This window comes from Danio rerio, chromosome 12, assembly GCF_049306965.1.
Source record: "Danio rerio strain Tuebingen ecotype United States chromosome 12, GRCz12tu, whole genome shotgun sequence".
Taxonomy (NCBI): Eukaryota; Metazoa; Chordata; class Actinopteri; order Cypriniformes; family Danionidae; genus Danio; species Danio rerio.
This window is the reverse complement of record NC_133187.1, coordinates 28,235,980-28,262,163: the sequence shown is the minus strand read 5'-3', so window position 1 is coordinate 28,262,163 and position 26,184 is coordinate 28,235,980. Positions and strand designations below refer to the sequence as shown.

The window sequence follows — 26,184 nt, the reverse complement described above, 5'->3', positions numbered from 1 at the left end:
CACACACATTCTGTTCCAGAATGATTGTCTAATCATCCCTAAAAGTTTGTGATGAGAAAGTTTTCAATCATGCTGTGTCATACCAGGCTGCCAAAAACTGCAGATGGAACCACACCTCACTGTTCTTAGAACCTAATTTAGGTATACTACAGGAAAAACGACTAATATAATTGTTACCAGTCACTAATTGAAGTCACCATGAAATCAAAATGTCCTTTTCTTATTTTTTTATGTATATACAGCAGTACTTATTATAAACAAAACATCTGTGAAATGAACCACTAATATTTTGTATTAAACTAATTTGTCTTCATAAACTTTAATCAAATAACTTCACTTTCTGGTCACCTGGAATTCGTTTAGGGCAGGCATATGAGACACCTGGCTTTCAACAATCCAATCGGTTCCCAAAGGAACAAATCATGCTCCTTTTCAAATGTATGCACGTCTTCCGATTCAAGGCAATTTTAAATACTAGTTTTTAATGAATAAATACTAGAAACTTTTTAATAGCTATTAATAGTGTCCATTTAATAAGTAGTAGTATCTAATAAATAAGAACTAGAATATAATACATAATGAATAAGATAAAAAATACTAATATCAAAAACTGGGTATTGCATGAAAATAAATATTAGAACAGTTTATAGATTAAATGTTAAAACGGCTTGCCACATGAAGATGCCATATTTGACTTTACATATGTACAGCAACAAAATATCTACAACTCTTTCATGTTTGCATAATTCTTTAAGAAAGTTTTAACGTTTAAACTTTTAAAAAGAACACTGTCTTTTTAGCGCTGTCCAGTCCTTTCTCTGCGGTCAGTCTTTGCCTCGATATGTGATGTTTGTGAATGTCGACGTGGCGCCTTTATAAAGGGGATTGTGACCCTACAACAGGAAACACAATGTTATCATTCAGTATCTATTAAGAATAGTCAACATATGCTTTTCTAGCCTCAATCCTCCCTAAACAAGAGTCGTATTACACACATTTTAAGATAAAAGGTGAAGCGGGGAGTGAACAGAAAGGATCAGAGGGTTCACATGTGGTTTGAGACCTCACGGGGAAAACCTAATTAGCACTGGATAATTGAAAACAAAACTTGCTCAAGGGTACGGAGACATTTTCTTTGTTCTGAAAGGGAAAACAGCATGCCACCGAAACAGTAAAACCATCCTGCCAACATCTATAGTTCTGCGAGCTGCACAGTCAATTGTCCAACAGATTCGCAGTTGATTCATTTTCATATTACAAGTTTTTTAAAATCTAAATATACAAGTGGACCATTGTTTAAATGTGTATTCATTTGTAAATCTGAATATCAAAAAAATCAGGTTTAAAAAAGAGCTGTGGTGAAAAATCATTTGAGAAATTAATTCTGCATTGAGATTTTTTAAATGCATCACCGTTGACTCTTGAATGGGTTCTGAGCTTAGTTTCTGAGCTTAGGTTCTGAGCGCTGTATGTTTAAAGCCTAGCTTACACTACAAGACTTAAAACATTGGTGTTATTCTGTCATTGTCCACATGTGCACGGGTATCTTTATAAACATGCTGCATTGCCATTGTGATCACATGCTCAACAGTGTGTATTTTTTGCACTTCACTGACCGTTTCCCACTTAGCTCGTGCCCGCTCCTCCTCAAACTTCGCAAATTCACGCCGATCATGAATGGTTATTAATAGTTTCCAGATAAGCAAGGCGGCAAGACCCAAGAATAAGATGGCACCAGCTACTGACAGCAGCACCACCAAGATATCGGGGCCTTTAGGGCAATCTAGTGGACATGAAAGAGAAAACGAGGGTGTTAAAAAGGATACAATAATATGCTACAATACACAAATTTACTGTTGGAAAGATATCATAATGTGTTTTTGAATGTAGTCTATTAACGCTGTATATATTTTATAAAAATATGGTAATTATTTAGTGCTTTTTAGTTATTTTGGACCCGTTTTTAAAGAAATTTTTAAAGTCAGAATTGTATAAAACCTGGTAATAATAAATACACACACATACACAAAAAAGACATTTGTTTTAGTCAATTGTGAGGACATTTTATAAGTTTCCATTGTTTTTATACTGTACAAACTGTATATTCTATCACCCTAACCCAACTCTACAGGAACCTGCATTTTACTTACAAGCTAATTTTGTATGACTTATAAGTCTTTTGAAAAATTGCCAGTGTCCTATGTTAAATGGGTTAAATGGTCCTAAAAAAAAACAAATTTTTGTTATAAATGAGCACATTGGTATAATCTCTAATGCTGAGTAATTTCTGAAATAATTTATGCAGATTTACCACTTAACTACCATTTATAATTATTATAAATGTGGAAACTATAATTGTTTCATGAATAGTAAGTTATAAATTATAGTTGCCTACCCTACAAGGTTTAACAAAATGTAATGTATCCTGGCATAACTAAAGTTCTTTATTTAAAAAAAAAACACAATAAATTATTACAGACCACAAACATTTGAGTAGCAGTGTATATATATGCATCTTGATTTCTTTTCTTTTACTGTTTATTTATTTATTTATTTAAAATCTCTGTAATCTCTCCTTTTTATGTTGTCCTGCGTTGGCTCTTTGCTTCCTGTCTGAAGCTTTCCTGTCCCAGTGGGAATTACACTGTGTCAGCGGCTTCCTCAGTAGCTTGCATGTTGTTTATTGCCGTGTGTTTTTACAAGGTGGGTTTTGAGGCTGTGTGCGCCACTAATAGAGCCCGTGTTCCACATGTGTGTCCATTAAAGTGGCAGACTCTCACTGCAGGCTCCTGGATTTACAGCCGTCACACATTGAACACACACACCTCCATACACTACCACAAACACTGCAAACTCCAATATTCTTCAGTCTCTAATACTAAGAAATACTCAAAATAGATATCAAATGAAACTTACCTTTGTCTTCTCAAACTCTTCTTGTACAAAGATGGAGACCAGAATTTAATATGTAATAATCACTGGTGCAGGTCATTTTTTCTATAGAATTGAGAGCATTTGTAGTATGTTACCTGGCTCTTTGACCAGAGACAAGATGGATTTGCCACTGTTGTCCTCGTAGTACTGAAACCTTTGCACACAGTCGTCCTCATCCTTATAGGTGCAATTCACTGCATTCTTATCATGGAACACTAGGGTTAGAAACAAGCTGTTACAATTAAATGTAGACAATTTATATAAAACAAAAAAACTAAAATAAAAAATAAAATAAAAATATTAAACTAATATAAAAACAAAACGACAAAAATACAATTTAAAAAAAATAAAAGGATGAAATGTTTTGGATATCTAGTCAATGTAATAATGCAATACCAAGATCATCCACTAGTCTGATTTCATCTCTGCAGATGCGAGTGCAGGAATCATCATCGAAGAGTTTCCCTCTCTTGAAGTGCTTACACTCTACACACTCCCTAGAAAAATAGCATTTCAAACAAATAATCTTAAGTATAAACATAATAATGGTTTTTAAATGTTAGTAAACAAGTCTCTTCCACTCACCAAAGCTGTGATCAAAAACATGGCATCAATAATAGTTCGAAAAATATTACAAAATAAACAAACAAACCGTTTCTATTGTTTTCAATTTGATCTGCTGTGTCAGAAACATTATTAATACAAAATATTAAAGTCTGTGTAAAAATCAGATTTTCTAATATTTATTTTGTTGTTGCATATTATTGTTCTTTGGGTAAACAATTTATTTAAAAAAATTCATTAATCAAAAAAAATTATATATATATATATATATATATATATATATATATATATATATATATATATATATATATATATATATATATATGTATGTATGTATGTATGTATGTATGTTTGTATGTTTGTATGTATGTATGTGTGTGTGTATATATATATATATATATATATATATATATATATATATATATATATATGTATATATATGTATGTATGTATGTATGTATATGTATGTATGTATATGTGTATACACACTCACACACACATACATACATACATATATATATATATATATATATATATATATATATATATATATATATATATATATATATATATATATATATATATATACATAAGTTGTTTTGGTAATCTTAAATCAAAGTTTGACCATTTGCTTCTGTGTTTTTTTTGTGGTGGCAGTATTTCTATGTTGATGTCAGTTTGACAGCTTCAGACACAACATTCTTAGCCACGTCCCTCTACCGTTAGTTTGCTACAAGAGAATGATGCTCAAAAAGAAAGTCTCATCCCTACTCAATATTCAGTTTTAGTGGAAAGTACATCAACATACTAAAATAAAAGTCTCAGGAACTTCCCATTCAAATATTAATTTTAATAAAAAATTAACGTTTTTTTCACATTATTACTGCTTTTAATGGCTTTCTTAAAAACATTCATTATTAAAAATGTTTAAAAAAAAAAACCATGTTGGAATGCTGTTTCAAACATTTTTTATGCTTCTTAATATCAGTATGACACTCACTTCTTCAGTGTGCAGGCGTCAGGGCAGGTGGGACATTTGTCGCAGGTAGATCCATAAGCACCTGGTTGAGTACATTCACAGCTGCCACACACACACTGACCCCGACCGCTGCACAGCAGACCCAAGCTGGACATACAGGTGTCTGTTCGAGTGGAACAGTTGCAGTTTTCCCCTTTCCAGTCCGGATCACACTGACAAAACCCACAGTAACAAGTGCCATGACCTGGAGTGAGCCATTAAGGGGAAAATAATATGAGGATGGAAATGAGTGAGCAGACTTCACATGACTGTACTGGATAAAGTCCATTTCAAGGAAAGTATGTTAGCTCAGACGGCATATTTGCAATGCATGAGGGTGGCTATTTTAGGCATCTAAGACCAAGTTTGTGTCTGAATAATCCCACCTCCTTACTATATATTATAACAGTTTGCAAGCTAAGTAGAATGTCAGAAATCATACTAATCATTAAAATAAAAGCTTAAGAAATACAATTTCTCATTATTTACTCCTCCATCATTTGTCACAAAACTGTTTGAGTTTCTTCTGATATAAATTTTGACAAGATGTTTTGAAAAAATGTTGGAAAACGGTAAGCATTGACTTCTATAGTATTTGCTTTTCCTACCAGTTTTCATCATTCTTCAAACTATCTTTTTTTGTGTCCAACAGAAAACAAAAAGTATTAAGGTTTAAAAGGATGAGTCCATTTTTTTTTTTTAAGTGAACTATTGCTTTAAAGAGCAGGTCATATGAAGCACTCTAATATAATTTTGGAGTGTAAATGGCACATATATGACCAATGTTTCCTTTACAAATATTATTGAGAACATTACATATTCTATTCTAAAACATAAAACCTCTTACAAAAGCTAACACATATTTTAATATCATACAAAAATAAACAATGAGGATATTTATTAAGAAATTAAATGTATTTTTTAATTATTTATTACAAAATGAAAAAAAAAACACTTTAATAATAACATTGATGATAAAGATGATGATTACTACTATTATGTAGGATATTGTTTATTTATTTTATAATTTTTTCGAAAAGTCTAATTTTACACATGCAAACCACTGCAAAAATATTCTAACCAACAGGCTCATGTCCTATACAGTTTAGATACTTAATAAATAACCTACCATAAATTAAAAGCATTAACGTTTGCTATGTTTTTTTTGTTTTCACCAGCTTATAAATTCTGCTTTTAAATAATAGGTCACCTGCAGCTTTCGTCATGAGCCATGGCTATGTTTAAAATGACATCAATGTATTCAAAGTACTCTGCGAAGGGAGCACAATTGTAAACATGAAGATCGCTAAACCTGAACTGTACAAATACTTAAATTTGTTTTTTTTTAATAAATAAATAATCTCAAGTTTAAATGTCAGAATGTTCTTAACAAATAGGGTACAGGGGGGATAACTGCCAATAGAACACAGCCAGGAACTATGTTTCTAACTACAGCTCCAGAGGTGTAGTTGCAAGCATACAAGTTTCCAACGTAGTTTGTAAATGTTCGTTGGAACGATAGATTTGGGAAATGCCAAATCAATGAACTTTGTTTGTTACGACGGAACTTGCGATCAGTTGGCTAACAATGGTTTTCGGAAACACACCGCTGATTAGTCAGCTGGCTAAGTCTGTTTTTATTAGTCTTTTCATGTCTGAACTGAAACTTCACTTACAGAGTGTTCACATTTCACATGCATGTGTGGATTTTGCAGATTTTTCTACTTTGTGAAAAATTATAACTAGAATTACTCTTTTAGAAGATTTAGAGCCAAGCATTCATTTGAGAGACAGTATCTTTATTTATCATTCACACTTTTGATTTAAAATGTTGCAGACTGTTTACATTTGTACGTTTATAAACTGCAATTAAGATGATTTTCAAAAAACCTAAGTACTATTAAATACTTCTCTGACTGTCAGAAGTAATTTATCCAGATATTTGGTTTTCCACCTTAAGTGTACACCACTGAAAAATCAGATAAAAGATAGGAAAGAGTGCAACAGACCAGAAAAAACAAAACAAAAACAAAACAAAGCTCTAGTGAAATAGGAAAACAGATTTTTAAAAAATAACTGACAGTGTCATGATCACAGCAATCCACTCCTGGCAGATTACTGATAAACTACACATCACACCAACACACTACAATTCCCATCATGCTGTTTCACACACACCGGTTGCCGTTCACCACTGATGACTCACACACAGGTGAATCTCTCATCACTGATCATCTGGACTGGACTTTGTTTGCTATTTGTTTTTGCCTGCCATGGTTCTGATCTTAGTTTGTTATTGACCTAGTTTTTGACCTTATGCCTGTTTTGGACTATGCTTTGCATATCATGTATGTACCTGTTTTGCCCCTGTTTTAACCATTGCCTGCTTACACGAATACTCTTACTAAATTGCACTTGGATCCATACTTTTGTTGTCTGAGATCCATCTCTGCACATGACAGACAGATTTGTTGTGACAGCTGACGTTGTTAACTGACTGCACTGTCCTAGCTTATTGATGCACAATATGCACATACACATGCAGTCCTATGCACTGTACACTTCAGACTTGTTACTATACTTTACCACAGCCTCCAATGGCATAGGTATATACACTAGATGTTGCATACGGACCCTGAGTTTGAGTCAATAGTGCTGCCATATTTGTACAGTGCTCCCAGGACAAAAGTCATTCAACCACACTAGTCAAGACTAAAGCCAATCTGAAGATGCTGGACTTTTGCGCTGCGAATAGGTTTAGTAATGAGCAAACGAAGAAAACAAAGCACAAAGGCAGAACATTTCATAGATAAGATCTTATTTTTACATTTTTGTATGTTACTAAACAAGTATTGATGATAATACAGTCTTTTACTGAACTGACAATAAGGCAAAGTAGCAACAACCCACACTAAATACTAGGCTTATGCTAGTTTTGTTGAATAAAATAAGCAAACCATGTAAATAAAATATGACAACAAGATGCTGCGGGGCTAGAAACTTGTATTATTGTCGGCTAAATGAACAAGTCGTTCATAACGGAGATTCATTCACAAACAAATCGCTCCCTACGTTAGAATGAAGCAGACTTTCCACTGCACACTACATTACGACTACGACTGTCATATTACGCCCCTTTGTGGCAGTCGCACAATATTTTCAGTTCTGACTTGCACTATGGCAGAGAAGCTGTTCTTGAAGTGTCCAAAATAGAGGAGTGCAAAAGCAAGAGCCATTATTCTCTGTGCAATCACAGTGGTTGAATGAATGAATGAATACTAGAAACTCACAGACCACTAAAATATTGGAGGGAATGTGGAGGCAACATTAAAAAATTATATTTTTATTACTTTGTTACTTACATTTATAAACAGAAGTGTTTTCTGTTAATATAGACTTTTTTTCTAATTCAAAAAATAACCTTAAAACTGCTATTTCTCATCTCGCGCACACAGACCTGCTTGGACAACACTGGAATACATCACATCCGGTCGGCCGGTCGCATACGGTTTAGTTGCAGGAGTTTAAATATTTGAACGAATCCGCAGCTCAGTTCGGATGCGAATTTTCCGCATACGGTCATGATCGGAACTTTGACGCATTCCTTCCAATAGACAACAATAACGTAGGCAACATCTAATGTAAATATCTATGGTCCATTGGTAGCTGGCTCTTGCATTTAGAAGCCAGGAGCTATACCATCATAATGCATGTTCCACATTCTCCTGTTCATAGGTAATCTGAGTGCACCATGAACTCTTTGAAAAAGGCTTAGATGGTAAATGTTTTTTTATTATTATTAAAATATAATAAATATGTTTTATATTTGCTTGTGTCACCCTTCCGAGACAGTTTCCAATCCCATAATGTCATCATGAGGTTAGTTTGAACTCGAGCCCATAGAAGTTGAACATTCCACTCATGCGCTGAAAAAAGAGACTTGTTCCCAAATATTATGTCGAGCCTTTCCATGGTACAAAAATGAAATTCCCCTCTGGCGATCATGCTCAACTGTTGTCAAAAAGCTCCATCTTTCTTTTTTTTTAATCCAAGGATTTCTAAAAATGGACATCTGGTGCTGGTAAATGTGAGGAATGTTAGAGAATTAATGTGATGAGCGTTATATATTTCATTTGACTTTCGAAGATGGAATGCTGGGCCCCATTACATGCCTGATTTACAGATATAATTATAAACACGTCTGCGGCAATGTGCGTGTTTTTGTTAAAGATTACAACGCTTTATTCCTTAGCAAAACAGTGACTTATGAGTGACTGGGGATTTAGACTGGAAAAACCCCCCCAACAATGATGTGGCTAAATTCAAAAACTAAACCGAATGGCTAAACAATGGCTAACCAAAAGCAAAAAATAACATTGAATGTAATTACTATTCCCACAGAAAAACAATGCAAACACTCTCATCATCCCTAACACCACTTTACTCCCTCCCTAAGCTATTTTTGGTTCAATGACATCATCAGTGTGTGACAACGCAGAAAGGCATTTTCTGGATAAGTTTGAACCTCTGGGAATATGCTATTGAGGCTTTAAGAGACCTCTTGTAGATCCAAAAGATATTTTCTCCTACAAACTTGCTGAAGTCGAAATCTGGAATCATGTACACAGAGATCTGGTTTTGCTTAAGCAAGAAACCAACCCCCTTTCCAAGAGGTACACAACTTCAGGAGGAGCACAACGGCATTTAGTCATTTTATATGAAGCGTTCCAGCTCAAATGCGCCTCAGTGGAACATCAACACCTCGTCTGAAGAACAAACATGCACGTCTCAAATAGGTCAACACAGGGTTTAGTCGGCCAAGTCCCACAGAGCGTGTTTATTTATAAGAGGAGCTCGTTCTTCGGCTAATGCAGGAGATGTTTTAGTGTTATTATTGTAGGTAATTCCTTTGAGGTGATGTGAGGCAGGGAACAGGGAATCTTACTCGTGAAGAAAGACGTTTGTACAAAATAATAAGCTCTGAAGAACACAGACTGTTCATGGCTGGTCAGCGGTGGTACAGACAGTCGGCCCAAAAATATTTGGATGCTGAAGTCACACTTAAAAGTCAATAATTAAACCGGTGGCATTGTTTTAAGCACACTACTGTATGTAAGTATTTGTAAGATTTTAAAACGACTAAAATGTATTTGACAAAAAGGAAAACACATTTATAAAACTCATCTATCTGTAACTACATTAATAAATGAACAAATAAACAGCAACTTTAAGTACAACATACAACTTTAAGTAACCGCAAGCTGTATGCGTTTATTTCTTTAAAAAGAACTGACTCATCATTGAATTAGTTGCTTAGAAATGATGAGATCACAGTAGTTTTGCTGAATGTTTTACTTAACTCATTACTCATTACAATCATTTGTTATTAAATCCGTCTAAACTGGTTCTGGTTTTGGTCCATTAAAAAAACTAAAACGCTTCAAAAGAATAATTTGGTTCCGGAATCCGACTACATTGGTTGTGATGTATGTTTCTGATTCACTAAAAGAGTCATAAGAATCATTTGTCTGGGAATCAAATTTACACTGTATGAATTAGATGTACTAAATCCTACTCATAGCAATTTCTTTTCCCTGAAACTGGACCACATTGGAAGTACTGTTCGTATTTGTTTCACTAGAAACCGTGGACTCATAAAGAATCATTCATTTGGAATCCAGATCGGTTCTGCTTTATGTTTCTGACTCAACAAATGAACAATTCATTAGAATCATTTGTTTAAGAACTAGACTTGAGTGGTTGCACTATTTGATGTTCTTAATTACTAAAAACAAATAAAACAGTCATTTGTTCAGGTCACACTGGTTGGGTTGTATGTTCCACTAAATAGACTAAAAAGACTCATTATAATAATTTGTTTTTTTTTTTAAATTGAACTACATTGGCAGTGCTTCATGTTTGTAGGTTGCTAAAAAGAATTCATCTGTGAATTTAGACTAAAATAACCAATTCCAATAGTATCTGGCTGCAGCCATGATAATGCAAACTGAGATTGCATATCTCACAGATGCAATGTCAGACACAATATATTCAGTGGAGTTAGTGACGTCACCATGAGGGGTAGAGTTAGGGGCAGGCATTAAAAAGCATTGCATGCAGCTCAGATTGCAACTGCACCAGGTCTGCATCCAGACCCCTCTCACCAATTCCCATAAAAACACCCAAAACCATTGACAACAATCAATACAAGAGACGATTAGGACTCACTGCTTACATTGCATGCATTTATCAGCCAACAACCTAGTTTTACTATAGATTTGTCTGGTGTCTATATAAATTTGTAAGTGTTATAATAAGTGTTTTGAAAGTTTTATAAGCTAGTCACAACTGTGTTTGCGTCTTTAGAGAATTAATTTTTTGCAGCATGAGGCACCTTTTTTGTTTTTAAAAAAGTGTTCTATTGTTATTATGTGTTTTGCATGTATGGCTCATGCTTGCCTGCTACACAGCGTGATTTTTGACTGTGTGCTCTGTGCGCCTGCAGCTGAAAAAGTCAACTCTGCAGAAAAAGCACCTGAGCAGCATCAAGACCGTTTATACAGCGTAGTTGCCTGAACATCATAAAATGTGTTTTGAAAAGTCTTTCAAAAGAGAAAATTTTAAAAATGCAGTGCGTTTTACTTTGCTTTTTCAGAACTGAAAGCGTGTTCCACATCCAACATCAAAACATTCATTAGTGTCAAAGTTTTTTTTGTTTGTTTTATTGCCGTAATTGTCTCTTCTTAATTCATCATTTAACTTCTTTTAATTCTCTGGACAAGTGCCGCTTTGCGGAAAGCCCTTATATAGAGCTGGTGTAGGTGTGTATCATGCAAATCAGTAAAAAAAGTTCCCTAACAGAAGAATGAATTTAAGAACAAATTCATGTGTGTACGCATGTGTTGTGAATTAGGGGGAAAGTTATGGTGAGAAGTTCTAATGTGCATTTAAATAAAAAAATGCATTATTAGCAAATGAGACCTGTTGTTTTAGTTTGAAAATGCTGGTCTCTATTTCAGTATAGACTGAAAAAAGAGGCTTGGCAACCCACAATGGCTCTACGATTGGTCTTTTGGGCTACTGCAGAGATGGGCAAATGTGATGCTGCATTCACACTAAAGTTTGTGCTAGCGCAATTCTGTAGTACGGCACTGCGAAAAGGGGCGGGATTAAACAAGATGATTAGCCATTAAAAAAAGGTTGATTGGTCCATGTTGCCGGCTTTCGGATGAGACGTTAAACTGAGGTCCTGACTCACTGTGGTCATTAAAAATCCCATGGCACTTCTCATAAAGAGTAGGGGTGTTACCCCGGTGTCCTGGCCAAAGTCCCTCAATCGGCCACTATGATCTTGGCCTCCCAATCATCCCCATCCACCGAATTGGCTCTATCACTGTCTCTCCACTCCACCAATAGCTGGTGTGTGGTAAGCAATCTGGCGCCGTTGTCCTGTGGCTGCCGCCACATCATTCAAGGGAATGCTGCACACTAGGGGTGGTGTAGCATAATTGTGAAGCGCTTTGGGTGAATGGCCATACACAGAGTAAATGCGCTATATAAAAATACACATTACGTTACAAAACATGTTTTCAATTTTTGTCCAGAGAGGTCATGTTTTGATTTTTGGTTGGACTCACGCAATCATGTGAGCTTGAACTTTCCAATGCAGTAAACTGCAAAACTTGTCGCTTGAGCTTGCGTTTCCGGTTTGACGCATTCACGTGAATACGAATAGAAGTCTATGGGGAGAAAAGTGCAGTGTGACCGCAGCTTGATTCTTCAGGGCTGATGTCCCTGAAGTCTTTTGCTCGCACAGTAATCAAACACACCAGAACACACTAATCAGTGTCTTCAAGATGACTAGAAAGCTATAGGCAGGTGTGTTTGATAAGGGTGGGAGCAAAACTATGCAGGACACTGGCTCTCCAGGATGAAGTTTGCCTATCCTTGGACTACTGCGTAAGTGTTTATCATTCCCTCATTCGTAAATTCTCTCTTACATCACCATTAAATGAGTGGTAGACATAAATACAGATGGCAGCAAAATATGCACATGCTCAATGAGAGTGAATAGTCTTGTATCAGGCATTTTAGGCTATTAGTGCAGGGGCTCTCTAACTCAGTCCTGGAGAGTTGCTGTCCTACAAAGTTTGGGGTGTCCTACAACCCCAATCAGACACACCTGGGCTAGCTAATCAAGCTCTTACAAGGTTATTGAGAAACATCCTTGCGTGTGTAGAGGCACGTTACAGCCCTTTAGGACCAAGTTTAAGAACCCCTGCTCTAGTATAAATGGCATAGAAAAAAAAACTCATCACACTAAACAAAGTAAATATGTCTTACCTGAGCAGAGCTCTCCTTTATAGCGCAGGCAGCTGAAATCATCACACTCGCATCTCTTCCCCCATACTTTGCCGAAGTCATTATTGTGACAGACGCACTGTCCGCACACACAGTCTCCCCGGCCGCTGCAGATCACCTTGTCTGGCCCACTGCAGGCGTCCTGTTCTGTTGGGCTGTAGTCGCCCTCTGCACATTCGCAGCGGGGACCCAGCCGCCCCGGGTGACACAGGCAGATGCCACACTCATAGGTGCCATTGCCGTGGTGGCAGACGGGACTCTCAAGCTCAGCCTTTGCTTGGCATTTACACTCACATTCAAAGTTGACTGTGATCTGCAAGGTGTCTTTGAAGCCCACTGGTTTTATAGTGAAGGTTTTGCGCTTCTCCTTCGGACAGCCTCTGGCTCGGGCTTCAACACTGAAGGACACCTGGAAAGATGATTTTGATGAATGTGTTAGAAAGCAGACATTATTTATTTCATATGGGGATGCTCAAAATAATCGATTAACCGTTAACCGAAAGGGTGCGTTTGTGACCGATTAATGCTATCAGTTAAACGATTAAAATTATTATTTTATATATTTTTAGTTTGACTGCATAAGGGGCCGATTGAATGCGCCTTTGCGTAAAGAGGGGCATCTTTTGCACGCGGCTCATCCCAGAGCAGTAGTTTGTGTTGTCAAGACAACTACAGAGAACTTTTAAAGAGCTTGGTTTCCGCTACATTCATTCTTCCATGGCGGGGAACAAAATCTTTTCAGTTATTGTTGTTGTTGTTTTTAATATGTTTTAATATATTATAATCGCACCAAAACGTATTAAAAGGTAAGTGGATTATAACAGCGCAAACTTTTCTGTAACCGTATAGTGCTGTGCGCTGTCTGTTTAATCCTTTGGGGTTACGTGCTGACTGACTGACTTACAGGTGCGCGATGCGTGAGGTCAGCAAACACGCAGAAGCTTTCAGTTAAGATGAACACAGTTTCTATAGTTATACTTTATTTAAAGATAAAGTATTATTCTGTATATCTCTGTAATCACTCTATCTTGCTGGAGTTTATAGCCGTTTCGCTTTACTTCAGGACGCATTAATGCCGCTCTGAAGGTCTAATCGCTGTTTTAAGTTATCCAGAGCTGGATGAATGTACAAATCCTGAATGTGACAATATTAATAAATATTACAATTGTAACAACATAGACAGCAACACTTTTGCACAATCGATACCCAGCTGATTCAGTCGTTTCATAAGAGGACCGCGCTTCTTCTCTTCTTTTTTCCTTGTCAACATAAAAGCAGTGAGGTGCGCCTCGCGTTTTTGGAATGGAAAAAAAGCACGTTAGCTGTGGTCTGCCACTTGTTTAACTGCAAGACATACTTAACTTTGCAGGACGATAACGTATAACCCGTGGCTACAGACACATTTGCCAAAGAAGCAAAATGGAAGAAGCAAATTGCTGTTTGAAACAGACGTGTTGATGCTATAACCAGCGCTGATGTTGACCTGGATCTGCGTCATAAACGCAACAAATAGACTTTACCTTTTATTTTAAAGCTTATAAAGCATGTATGCACATTAATGCAATATCATATTTAAACAACATAACTTTTTACAAAATTTCAACATATGTGCGCGTTGTTTTTGTCTTTTCATCACGCAGTGCGCACACTTGAACCGCGAGGGAGAGAAAGGAAACCATACATCAGGACATAATCTTTAAAATAATGATTTCTTTTAAAAATGTAAAAAGGTTTTGTGATTATAATAATAACAGCGGGGCATTAAATAAATGCATATTTTTCGTGGAGCGGGCAATTTGAGGAAGTCAGCTATTTTTATTTGACGGAAGAAAAAAAACATATGATTGGAAAAAAAAACAGCCTATGCCGGTATTTAAAAAGAATCAGTCAGTATTTTCGTTTTGTAATATAAATTAATTATTTAAGTGAAAATAATTTAGGGCAGTCCTATTCATTTTATTTAGTTTATTCTGTTCTTCTGTGCTAAACACTGCAGGTGCGTGAAAATGCTCTGTTGTTGTGTTCTGTTATTAATATGCTAGCATATAAAAATAAATCAGTATTTTAAAATGCAATATTTAATGTGTCAGACACAAAATAGACACGTCAATTTGTTTAATATAAAATTAATAGTAATCTGACCAGTTAACCGTTAATAACCGATTAATGAGCGGCGGTTGTCGGTTAGCAAAATTAACCGAAATGAGCATCCCTAATTTGATATGTAATGCATTTATACAACAATTCTGTCTTGTTCTTGAACCTGATTGGCTGATAGCCAAGCAATATTCTGCAAATAGCACTCGTCCAGCCTATTTACCCTGCAGTATTACTCCACCTACATACAGCAACAAGAAGAGGACACTATAGTTGGACAAATATTGTTGCTGTTAGACAACATGATGTACTTTTGAGGCTTTTTAGTCAAGAATGTAGTTGTTTAGATTGCAACAATGTAGTTTATTTATAAGGATAGTGCCTATTTTTAAATATTTATATAAATCTCTATCAGCCTGCCATTGAGCAGAGCAAAGGCAGTTGACAGCGTAATTTATAACTACATTTGATCGAATCATTATTGAACTGATAAGTGACATTCTAAGTCAATGTCTCTCTTTTGTATGTTGTAGTAATGTATATATACCATAGTAATTGCAGTGTATTGATGCACTGTATTGGCGCATGTGTTTAGCGTTTTTCCTTATTGCAAACACAACAGTTATCTAGTAGTGATTGCGTTGCTTTGGCTTTTTTGGGGTTAATTATTGTGATCACCCAATTGCAACAGAGAAATATTGGGAAAACTCTGTGGACTGATGGCATTTCATGCCAATCAGCCTTATAATCTTGAAATGTGAGCAAAATCCCCTGTTTTGTCATCACTACTGTATAATCATTCAAATACTATAAGTGACGTTGGTGAATTAGTAACGATTTTGCTGTTCTGACGTTAGCTGCAGATTTGAATGGATGGTGGAAGAAAGTAGTTCCTCTTACAAAATGTTTTTTGAGACTCTGTGTTTGATTTTCTTTTTTAAATACATGATTATGCAGTCATTTTACTTAATATTAAATATAATATAATATAATATAATATAATTAGTGCTGAAAATTGTAAAAAAAAAAAACAAATCATTAAATTTTTTTCATTAATCAATAGTTAATTTTTGTATTTTGTTTATTTATTCAGATTTCATGGGATAAAATGAGTAATTATAGCCTTTCTCTTTTATTCCTGATAAAATGAAAACATAAAAGAACGACTGTATAATTAAACCTTAAATTGCAGTGTTTATTATCAATATTATTACTTTCAGAAGTATATTCTACAAGACAACAGAAGTACATTGCTGTCACAGTTTATTGAAATAATACTCATAGTAATCAAATAAACTTTTATTTTGACGGGTTGTCATGAAGACACTCGGGTTTCTGTGTACACGATAATATGATTCTCTCACATAAAACTGCTAAATACTTGTTTAGTGACTCTCAGAGCATGTCTAGACATGAAGTTGATGGCCCTCTAAAGTGTAATGTTAGCCAAAAATACAGGAAAAACAAACGCTATGTTAAAAAATATAATATAATATAATATAATATAATATAATATAATATAATATAATATAATATAATATAATATAATATTTCAGAGAGTTTGCTCAGTTTTCCGAGTCTTTATCTTGTTGACAGTATTGACTAACATGTGACTGACGGTCTCAGAAGAAGGCTGGGTAGTTTGAGTCATAGCAGAGCAGAGAACAGGAAATGGGCACGTCTGATCCCCAGACAGACTCAGCAAAATGAGTAATGACACATTAACACCCACTTGTCCTGCATGTGTGTAAGATTTTGCAGTTAACCACGTCCAAGGAAGGGAGTGAAACCACATTATTTTATGCAACTCATTTATCAAGGAAAGCAGATGATTGCACATTAGAAAGGGCATTTCCTCCTCAAGTGGAACATGTCAAAAGATCAGAGTTGGTAAAACACTTTGAAAAGGAAATGACTGAATTGAACTGGGGGGGAATTTTGGATGCAGCGGTTTGGTGAAGCAACACCAGGATTTTTATTATATGAGAATAAAGGAACAACATGAGAATGGAAGGAGATGGATGGAGGAAATTAGAGAAACTGACAGATAGAGATAAAGAAGGAATAAGATACTAACGGTATCTCCTCTTTTGAGGCCTGAGCAGGATCTCAGCCCAGGAATGACCTCTCCGTTGAGACATGTGGCATTAAATGTTAGACTGAGCTCTTCCGGGACGTTCAAGAGCTCCAGCTCTACCTTAGAGCGCAGTTTCTGTTGTAGAAACAAAATAGAAAACAATAGTTTAGACAATAGATGGAGAAGGAAAGTTCCATGATCAACCCAAGTACAACTCTATCAGTAACACATGTGGCATAATGTGGATCACCACAGAAAACTCAAAGCAGGAGCAACAGAAAAGGTTCAAAATAGTAAAAACGTGAAACAGTGTGGATAATTAAACCTTTTTTTTTTTGTTCAATGATTTTAGTAAAGAGATTATGGCTTTAATTAAATTAAAATTTATTCTTCAGCAGTCTTGGGCATTTCGAAAACGTGCTAATTACATAGTTAAAGGTTCAAAAAACTCTTGAGTACTTCTTTGAGCATTTAACAGAACTGTGTGTGATGAGCATCGGTTAAGACAAAGTTAACACCTGTTAGAACGTTAGCACTTGTTGCTTTAATTGTGGAAAAAACTGGATAATTTTAAGCTTTTTTTTGCAAATTTTATCTTCTGGATTTAAAAACATTTTGGGGGCGGGACCAAATTCAATGACATAGCTCCGATCTACCTGTCCAGTGAAGACATTTCGGTTTCTCATTATTATTCATAGCAGAGTTTTCTTATCCTGAGAAGACCCGGCTTCTTAAATATTCATGACTGCACGTGTTTCCGATGACAGGCACTTTCGCTTCAAGGTCGCTGGTTCGAGCCTTGGCTGGGTCAGTTGGTGTTTCTGTGTGGAGTTTGCATGTTCTCCCCATGTTCGGGTGGGTTTCCTCCGGGTTCTCAGGTTTTCCCCACAAGTCCAAAGACGTGTGGTAGTTGAATTGGAAAGGCTAAATTGTCCGTAGTGTATGTGTGTGAATGAGAGTGTATGAATGTTTCACAGTGATGGGTTGCAGCTAGAAGCGCATCCGCTGCGTAAAAACATTTTAACTCGATTACGATTTAAGAACTATTATTTTATCATTTATCATCCATCGTCCTACTTGACTTGAGATCAGATGTGGCTGCAAAGTGGCCACAAAAGTAAAAATCAGCCTTAATTGGTTTATACTTCTGCAAGCTATGCGCGTAGTTGTGAATTTGTACTCCAGTGTGCTGTTTGTGTTCCTCTCCAATAACACTTCTCACACACTAGCTGACAGGGGGGGTTTAAGTTCCTCTGTGTGTCGAGTTTCTTTGTGGGTGTTTTGTTTTTATTGAATGTATAAGTAGCTCAAACTTGCTCATTCTGAGGTGAGAACCAGAGGATGTGCAACAACTTTAAACATGAAGTAAACAAATTTTGACTTCACACTAGTAAACACTCGCTGCTTTCCCACGACTCTCCCACGTGAGGTAATGATTTAATGCTTGAACAAAGGGTGGCTAAAGCACTGGAACAGCTAACCAATTACAGCGCATTCTGTTTTTCAGAAGCGTGTCCATTGAAATCTGTCACAACCACCAGCAATCTAACCTTTATAGATTGCCAAAGAACATTCACATTCACACGAACTAAATCCTGCCTCAATATGAACTATAAGTCCTGTCATGCAACATGCACTCACACACACACACACACACACACACACACACACACGCGCGCACACACACACACACACACACACACACACACACAAGTGCTCCAAGTCTCTATTGATTACACTCCCACAGCAGCTTTCTACATGTTCCGACTCTTGGTTTGTTTTATCATTTACGTCTGCTAACTGTCTGACCATCTGCCTGTTACCTGACGACGCCTCCAGATTTAGTTTGTACCCATTTGCGCCTGTTGTTGATCATTGCCTGTCTGACCATGATTCTGAATAAAACCTGCATAAGGATCCTCACTCCGTTGTGCCTCGTCTCTCCTACGTGGTTACATAATCACTCAGTCAGTGTCTTAACTGCAGAAAGATGTCATTAAAATGGCTTGTTAACTATATGTCAAGCAAAATGTTGTTTTTAACTTATTTATTAATTAGTTTTCTTCTATTTTTGCTAACACCCATGACTGGGGAGTTTTCTCTAATCATGTCCTACTGGATTTAAACCATTTTTAATATTTCTACTGCACTGGCATTTTATTAAAAGTTCATCTTGACAGAAATGAATTATTACTCTTTAAAGTTGCACTAAACCCAGAAATTCCCTTTGGTACAATAAAAAAGAGACATTACAGCATACGCATCCTGGATCAGCTGGATGACGTTATGAGAGTCCTCGGACAGCGTACCCACTGCAGTGCCAGGGATCAACTCACTGTAGTTCTACAAAGCAAAAAGAGGAGGAGAAATCTTTCAGAGTGTTCTAGAATATTATATCTGACATACAGTATTGATTTACTGCTGAGTTATTGCTCTTCTTACCTTATAGAGTGATTCCACATGGCTAGTTACAGCAAAGATCAGATTTATATTGTTCTCAGACATTTTCTCTGTGATTAGTGCCAGGGATGGGTAGTCCTGAAAATATTTTATCCATTAGTATATGCACTACATAATAAAAAACACCTGCAGTATTTTTTCAGTACCATAGTTGTGGACATATTGTAGATGTTGTCCCTGCCCACATAGCATTGGCCATCATTGGGTCGCACAATTCCTGCCATACGCCCATCCAGTGCCACATGTGTTTTGGCATCTGTAGTGAAAACCAGCAAGTGGGATGCACCTGGCCTCCAACCAATTTTGTCCTGGAATAAAGACAAAATCATTAAATAAGAGACGTAAAAATGGCAGCAAGTCAAATATAAACATTAAATCATTTTGTTTAGAGAGCTCAACCTTGCACACGGCTGCTTGTATGATGGCGTCAAAGCCTCCCTCTGGCGCGTCCCTGTTTCGGGACACCTTCTGTTTCTTCACTTCTTCTGTAAAGCGGTTCACCTCCTCCGTCAGAGACAGAACGTGTCTGTAGCCAAACTGAGGCTGGCATTTGTACGGGATTCTAGCACATATGAGATAATGAAGAAACTGCTTAGATGCAGAAAGACTAAAAAAGGACATTTTAAAGGGCACCTATTTTACCCCTTTTTCAAGATTTAAGAGAAGTCTTTTGTGTCTCTAGAATGTGTCTGTAAAGTTTCAGCTCAAAACACCCATCACATTATTTATTATATTTTTTAGAATGTTAGAATTTTCTGTTCTAAACACTATGTAGCTGTTTTTTTGGCCTTTGTCTTTAAATGCTAGTTCTCCCCACCCACCATTCCCATGTGCCTGTCAGAGTGTGCCTCAATCTCCACCTCGTCTGTGTCAGATAAACAGCACAGTGATAGACATGAAGGAGGCGATTCTCACTTAACGTTTGATAGAAAAACTTTCTCGATTATTTGTTGTTGAGTTAATTCAAGCCTTTCTGCAATGAGTCACACACAATGTTGTTACAAAGTTCATGCACACGCACAGCAAACATGTTTAACTTTGCATTGTTTTTGCACGGCAAATGTGACAGGATACATGTTAATATCCACTGCTGTATGGATATCTATTATGTTAATGTACAAAATAAACCTGATTTAACGTCCACAATGCGGGATTAAAGAAGTGTCTTCTTTTATAATTGTACTGACATGCGGCTGTGGTGATAAAGATGGTAAAATAGCTGTAATTAATTGCAAACATGCACTGTTTTAAAAACATTTTCAACTTGTAAAACTCATTCTTGATCACATTTGATGATGATTGATGATCATTCCGAGTGCAAGAGATCTTTTAATCCCAGTTGCTTTACGTACATCCTGTCTTGTTGATATGATTATATGCGTTACTACAAAGACATGGTAATATGCGGCTATCAATCAATTTGGTGGGCGGGGATCCTATTTTAACATCAGGAAATTAAAAAAAAAAAGACTTATTTTCTTTATTTCACTCAAAAATGACTGTGGACACACTATACCTACACACAGCTCTGTCCAGATAACTTATAAAAGATAATTTATCATCATGGGTGCCCCGTAATAATCTGAAAACATTTGTCTGAAAACAAATGTTGATGTGGGATTGAGAAGACTTGGCTTTAACTAAAAACAGTTCTTTAAATAAGTTTGATGACGAGGTAACCATTGTTAGTATTAATATTGCTAGGATGTTTCAAGCGTGACTGTGACTTACTATCAACATATTTTAACCAGACTGATCTCACGATGAACGTAACTATTATAAGTTTTGTGGCTAAATCTTACGAAAAGGTAACATTTTTAAAAGAAGGCATGTAACCAAACCCCATCCTAAATCCAACTGTCATTGGGGGATAAGCAAGTTGTACTAAATTGTATGAATGAGTATGAACTCATACATATTTGTCACAAAATCAAAAAGCTATGTACTGCCTTGTGATAGCTTTGATTTTATCATATTGACTACATGTTTCTGTCATGACAGACTGCTACTGTTTTAGTATATAGTTACCATGTTTCTATAATTTAGCTCACTGTTAACATGTTAGCATGTTTGCCAAGTTTTGGCTAAATGGAATGTTGTTCCAGGATCAACTTAGATGTTAATCAAGGAACATGTCCTACTTGGTGAAATCAGGTTAGCATAATATGTTACTAGCACATTTCTATTTTCAAGCCTGATTTACTGTAGCATGCTGCTTTTCACACTGTGTGTAATACCATGGAGGGAACATGTTTCGAGCAGCTAAAACTGCTAGCATGTTTTTTTGTATAACACAATGCTAGCATGTATTAAAATGTTGCCAACAGCTTTATACCAAGATCTAGCACACAGTCAGCCTTTTTATCACACGGCTAGTTCTAGTTTTAGCATAAAAAAGCTAGCATGATTCTAGCATGATTACCGCTTGAATGTTTTATCTTATTGTTAGCTCAATTCTAGCCCGATTAAGCACAAAATTAACATGATTCAGAAAGAACAATAACAAGTTTCAATGAAAGAACAGCAGGACAACACAATGAAAAGGCTCAGGAAGCAGCCATATAACCAGGTACTACTTTTACTGTTAACTGTGTAACAGAGCCAGTAACAAAATACAACTTTTCCTTCAACTTTGCTGCCATAAATAAAACACAACATTTCAGCTCATTACAATACACCTCACCCATAATAGCAGTGTCTAAAGATGTAATATCAGATTCTGTCAGCCAAAAAGCACAACTCTCAATTACAAGATAGTAAAAAACACCCATCATCTGTAATGTTTATCTTCAGCATGTAAATATATGTCATCACTCACGAGTAGCAGGGATTTAACACGGCTTCCTCAGGGGAGATGTACATGTACGGGGACACAGGTTTATCCACAAAAGCCCCAAAGCCCATGCGCAGATTACTAGTGGTTTTGCTCATCTCTTCAGCCAGGCCTCGCCCCAGCCGTCTCAACTGAGACAAGTCGTCATTCATGGAGTAGGACAGGTCCATCAGATAGTACAAATCCACAGGGTAGTCCTCTACCTGTCGGACTTTCAGCTTGAAAACCTGCGAATCATCTGTGGGATGACAGAGTAACAATTGAGTCATGGAGGGACATGTCATTTGCGGTTGCTTACTGATGAGCTGATGAACTCACCGGGTCTCAGAGAGATGTGTATGCTTTGAGGTTGGATCTGGGTGACGTCAGTGGTGGATCCTGAGGCCTTGTCACTGAGATCTTCATTCTCTTTTACGTGCATTTTGCTGGTTGGATACTCCAGAGCTCCCTTGTTGCATCCTGCTTCTACAAGGTTCCTTTTCAGGTCACATCGGGAAGAGCCAGGAACATCTTGTCCAAAATCCTAACAAACATTTCACATTCAGTCATATGTGTACATACTTAGAAATAAAGGTATAAGCTCTGTCACTGGGGTGGTACCTTTTCAAAAGGTACTTTTTTTGTTCCTAACAAAAAAGGCATCTCATAGCACATTAGGTACAAAAGTGAACCTTGAAGGTATAAAAGTGTAACCCAAAGGTACTAATGTGCAGCTGTAAAGTACGAAATACCTTTACACTTGAAAAGATACAACCCCAGCTTTTGTACCTTTATTTCAGAAAGTGTACAGAGAAAAGTTTACATACAGTAGATCTCTGTACACTCGCAGAAATAAAGGTATGTGAGCTGTCTCTGAGGTGATACCTTTTGGCCTAAGAATGATAACATACTGACCAGTTATTTAAGCTTTTTCTAAGACAACATTTCTAAAAGCATATACAGTTAAAGTCAGAATGATTAGCCCCCTTTTGATTTTTTTTTTCTATTTAAAATATTTCCCAAATGATCTTTAACAGAGCAAGGAAATTTTCACAGTATGTCTGATAATATTTTTTCTTCTGAAAAAAGTCTTATTTGTTTTATTTTGGCTAGAATAAAAACAGTTTTTAATTGTTTAAAAACAATTTTTGGGTCAATATTATTTGCCCCTTTAAGCTAATTTTTTTTCTCTCGATAGTCTACAGAACAAACCATCGTTATAGAATAACTTGCCTAATTACCCCTGCCTAGTTCACCTTATTAACCTAGTTAAGCCTTTAAATGTCACTTTAAGCTGTGTAGAAGTGTCTTGAAAATTATCAAGTAAAATATTATTTACTGTCATCATGGCAAAGATAAAATAAATCAGTTATTAGAAATATTTTTTTTAAACTATTATGCTTAGAAATGTGCTGAAACAATCTTCCCTCCAATAAACAGAAATTGGGGAAAAAAATAAACAGGGGCGCTAATAATTCTGACTTTAACTGTATTTCATTATAAGGTCAGGCTGTTTTTATTCTGTATTTGTTGCACAAGTTTTCTAACTATTCAGATGTACAATTTTGGTAAATCAGACAATCAGAACTATGAACCATTCCAGCAGGCACACAATGTCAAAAGACGTTAATATTAGGTTAAATTTAGGTCATGACGACAGGTGACCAAAATTTAATGTCCAGCCAGTGTTTAATGACAACATTATTTTGACATCTAAAAACAACGTCAAGTGACGATGATATTTGATTGATTTTAGGTTGTGTTGAGAAGTAACCAAAATCCAACATCGAGCCAACAGCTTAAACCAACGTCAAATACTGACATTTATTGTCAGGTATGGCAACCAAATACATCTGATAGACATCATAGTGTTAACGTCTACACAAAGACAAGCTGTAAGATCATTAGACCTTGATTTTTGGATGTTTTTAAGTTGAACGTTGGACATTGATGTCAGCCTGATGTGGGTTCTGATGTCAACCCGGTTTTCCAAACAAAATTCAACGTCCCCACAGCATTGGTGTACAATGTCTATCTGACATCCCGTTGATGTCCTGTGCCTGCTGGGTATGTTTACATAACATATCCACATTATGTTGCCAATAAGTTATTTTAATAAAAGCTGCTATTGAACATACTGAACAATTTTTGTTGTTGGAATTCACTGCATGTTGTAACTCGTTCCTCCTACAAAATCATTGGCAAACCTCCCTCTATTTGACTTTTGCTTTATATGGACTCAGTTATTTACAACTGAACTTCATTTGTCTTTAAATTAAACTAAAAAACAGACTCAGATATACAATTGATTATTTTGGAAACTATAAAGAGAATATGAACAAAAATGAACATTGTCTTCAACAACAATTAATTGTTGCAACTGATGTTTTGTCAAATAACAAAACAATCCACTGACTCAGAGAGTCAGCCTATTTCAGTTAATTTGAGCCTATTTAATCTTCATTTAATTATGATCTCAACAGATCAATGTACTACTGATGAAAAATACTAACACATTTTAGGGGAAAGGAAAACACAAAACAAATTTGACACTAAAACTCAGATTTTACTATTAATTCTACTGCTCTCTCCTTTATGTAGCAATTTGATAGTGTGATAAAATCTAATGTAAACATGTTTCAACTCAGCTATTAAACACTGCAGAACGCCACACCTCTTGAAAGCACCAGGCACAGGTTGGATGCACAGCCAGGCACTGCTGACATGTACTGGCTCCTCGAGAAGTACAGACGTTAGAACCTAGAAAAGACAGGGAAATGTTCATTTTGGATCTCCAGTTGCATTAACTTGTAGCCTGCAGCTTTATATAAACACAAATGTGTCAATCCCATTTTTTATTAGTAGGCCTTAACTATAACTGTATGTATTTGCATCAAAAATGTGAATACGGTCTACTTACGGTGTACTTACTGTGTTCATAATGAACTGCAGATTTGCTGCTCTTGAGGTGGGATACGGGTAGATTTAGGGACATTTTTGGTGGTTGTATGTTTAGGTGTAGGGGTGGGTTAAGGTGAATTACAGAAATTAATTACAGATGTAACCACATGCAAGTATTTAATCAGTCATAAGTACAATGTAAAACAACAAATGATTTCAGTGTAAGTACATATTGTTTTAGTTAAGGCCACCTAATATTAAGTGGGACTTACGTGTCTAATCATAAACATCAAATTCACTGCTTTCCGTTTTAGGGAATGTTGTAAAAGTCTGTGTGGATCAGCATTACACAGTAAAGGGATGAATACATCTGACAAAACATTTTAGACATTCATTTCAGTTCACCTACAATCTTAGAATAAAGGGTCTTTAAAAATAAATGGTCTTCATTGGCAATGTTAAACCTTTAACATCTATCCATACGTTACAGTGGACACAGGTAATTTATTAAAAATTAAATGTTCTTCACAATATGAACATGGTTCTTTTAAGAAGTTTTCACAAAAAGGTTTAGGAAGCAAAAAAGGAGGTCCTTAAAAAAAAGATATCAAAGTGTCCTTAGACAAAAAGGGGAGAACTATTATGTCAAAAAATCAAACATGCTCTATCTTTAAAAACATCATCAGTTCATGCATGATAATTTATATAGCCTATATTAAATACAATTGCTATCTTACAAGAAAAGAAGAATCAGCACAGAACTAGCCTATTAAGTAGGTTCACAGAAAAGTAAAAAGACGAACGTACCTAGTCCAACATCAGATAGGAAAATAATTACACAGTAAATCCATAAGCTGAAGAGTTTGGCTGAAGTTTCCTCCATCGTTGTTATCGCTGTTCTCCTCTACTTCACCGGTGGTTTGTGCAGTCTGCGCCCTCCTCTTCCTTTCCTTTACGGTC

At 36.0% G+C, this 26,184-nt stretch overlaps 1 protein-coding gene across 1 annotated transcript; it reads right to left on the bottom strand.

Annotated features, from left to right (window-relative positions):
• Positions 1 to 503: 503 nt before the first annotated feature.
• Positions 504 to 26,184, bottom strand: itgb3b (integrin beta 3b). Its single transcript, NM_001082948.1, is given in 15 exon segments — positions 504 to 893; positions 1,617 to 1,783; positions 3,030 to 3,149; positions 3,331 to 3,431; positions 4,499 to 4,721; positions 12,860 to 13,286; positions 17,052 to 17,186; positions 19,305 to 19,394; positions 19,494 to 19,589; positions 19,658 to 19,819; positions 19,911 to 20,073; positions 22,330 to 22,582; positions 22,663 to 22,867; positions 24,998 to 25,083; positions 26,032 to 26,184. Coding segments are annotated over 15 exon segments (2,373 nt in total). The 5' UTR covers positions 26,108 to 26,184; the 3' UTR covers positions 504 to 824.